The following is a 1,201-nucleotide window of genomic DNA, read 5'->3' as shown; positions in this document are numbered from 1 at the left end:
TAAGTCAGTCTTGACTTGATGGCCATGAGTTTTTGTTTTGTTTTGTTCACCATCCTCTTTTCAGGGAAAAAAAATTATTCAGTGCCCCTGTGGCAATGAAAAACTTTTGTACTATAACCCACAATCCAGGATAAAATGTAGATAATTCCTTTTGCAGCCCCGATCATACTAGTGCCCCCGGGGAGCGGTATCACCCACTCCAGGAAGCATTGTTCTCTATTCCACTTTGGTGAGTAGCTATTGAGATCTTAAAAGGTTGTGAGCAGTCATCTAAAGTGGAGCTATTGGTCTCTTATCATCCCGAGCAAAGAAGAGGGAATAAAATCAAAGAGCAAGGAAACAATTAGTCCAAACACGTAACGGACCATGTGGAACTCAGCCTCAATGACCATGAAACCAGAACGAGATGGTGCCTGTCTGTCACAGCGGTCCACTCTGAAAAGGGTGACAATGGAGGCTCTTGGAAAGAGCGGAGAAAAATGCGTAACAACTCAAAACACACAGACGATCAGACTTACTGCTCAGACACGGGCTGGTGGAACCCTTAAGACTACAGCAATTAGGCTTTCACTACTCGGCTCAACTTTCAGTCATAGTGCGGTCTATAAGAGAGGAAATCACTTCATAGAACAAGCAATCCTTCCAGATGAAAACAAAACAAACAGCCTTTGCCCAGGGATAAAGCTGAGAAGGAAGGCAGAAAAGAAGGTCCCAAGGGAAAGGAGAGCAGTAAGCACACCAAGGCAGCAGGAAGGATGCTGTTAACATTGCAGGGATTGCAACCAGTGTCACAAACCAGAACGTGTGTGACTGTGGGGCGCAAAATCAATTTGCTCTGAAAACTTCCATGGAAATCACTATTATGTGTATAAACTATTAACAATTAAATGGATATGGTTCTTGACTCCTGAATATTTACAAAAGTTTTCTTTGGTATCAATGCCCCAATGTTCTACTACCATATCATAGTCAAACCCTATTTCCATTTTTGATAGTCAAGTGGTTGAAACGTTTTGGAATTCGGTATGTACATTAGATACCTGTGACTTTCCTGATTTGATTGAAGAGTTTGAGGATGAGCACAGCTGTCTTCTTGAGGATTTAAATGGATAATCACTTCTTTAGATTTGTCATGGGTATAATTGCTAATTGGCAGAGGAAAGAAAATATGAAAATACCTTAGTCATACATGTTGCAGTTT

At 41.2% G+C, this 1,201-nt stretch overlaps 1 protein-coding gene across 1 annotated transcript in view; it reads right to left on the bottom strand.

Annotated features, from left to right (window-relative positions):
• LOC101654788 (complement receptor type 1-like) overlaps positions 1 to 1,201 on the bottom strand; it is a 161,576-nt gene that overhangs the window by 7,327 nt on the left and 153,048 nt on the right. The window contains exon 38 of the mRNA XM_045298193.1: positions 1,041 to 1,145. Within this exon, the coding sequence (XP_045154128.1) occupies positions 1,041 to 1,145 (105 nt within the window). The remainder of the gene's footprint in view (positions 1 to 1,040; positions 1,146 to 1,201) is intronic.

The sequence above is a fragment of the Echinops telfairi genome, unplaced genomic scaffold (assembly GCF_000313985.2).
Source record: "Echinops telfairi isolate 266 unplaced genomic scaffold, ASM31398v2 ScPeMD7_7424;HRSCAF=8462, whole genome shotgun sequence".
Classification (NCBI taxonomy): Eukaryota; Metazoa; Chordata; class Mammalia; order Afrosoricida; family Tenrecidae; genus Echinops; species Echinops telfairi.
Note: the sequence above shows the minus strand (reverse complement) of the source record. Positions and strands in the feature narration are given on the sequence as shown.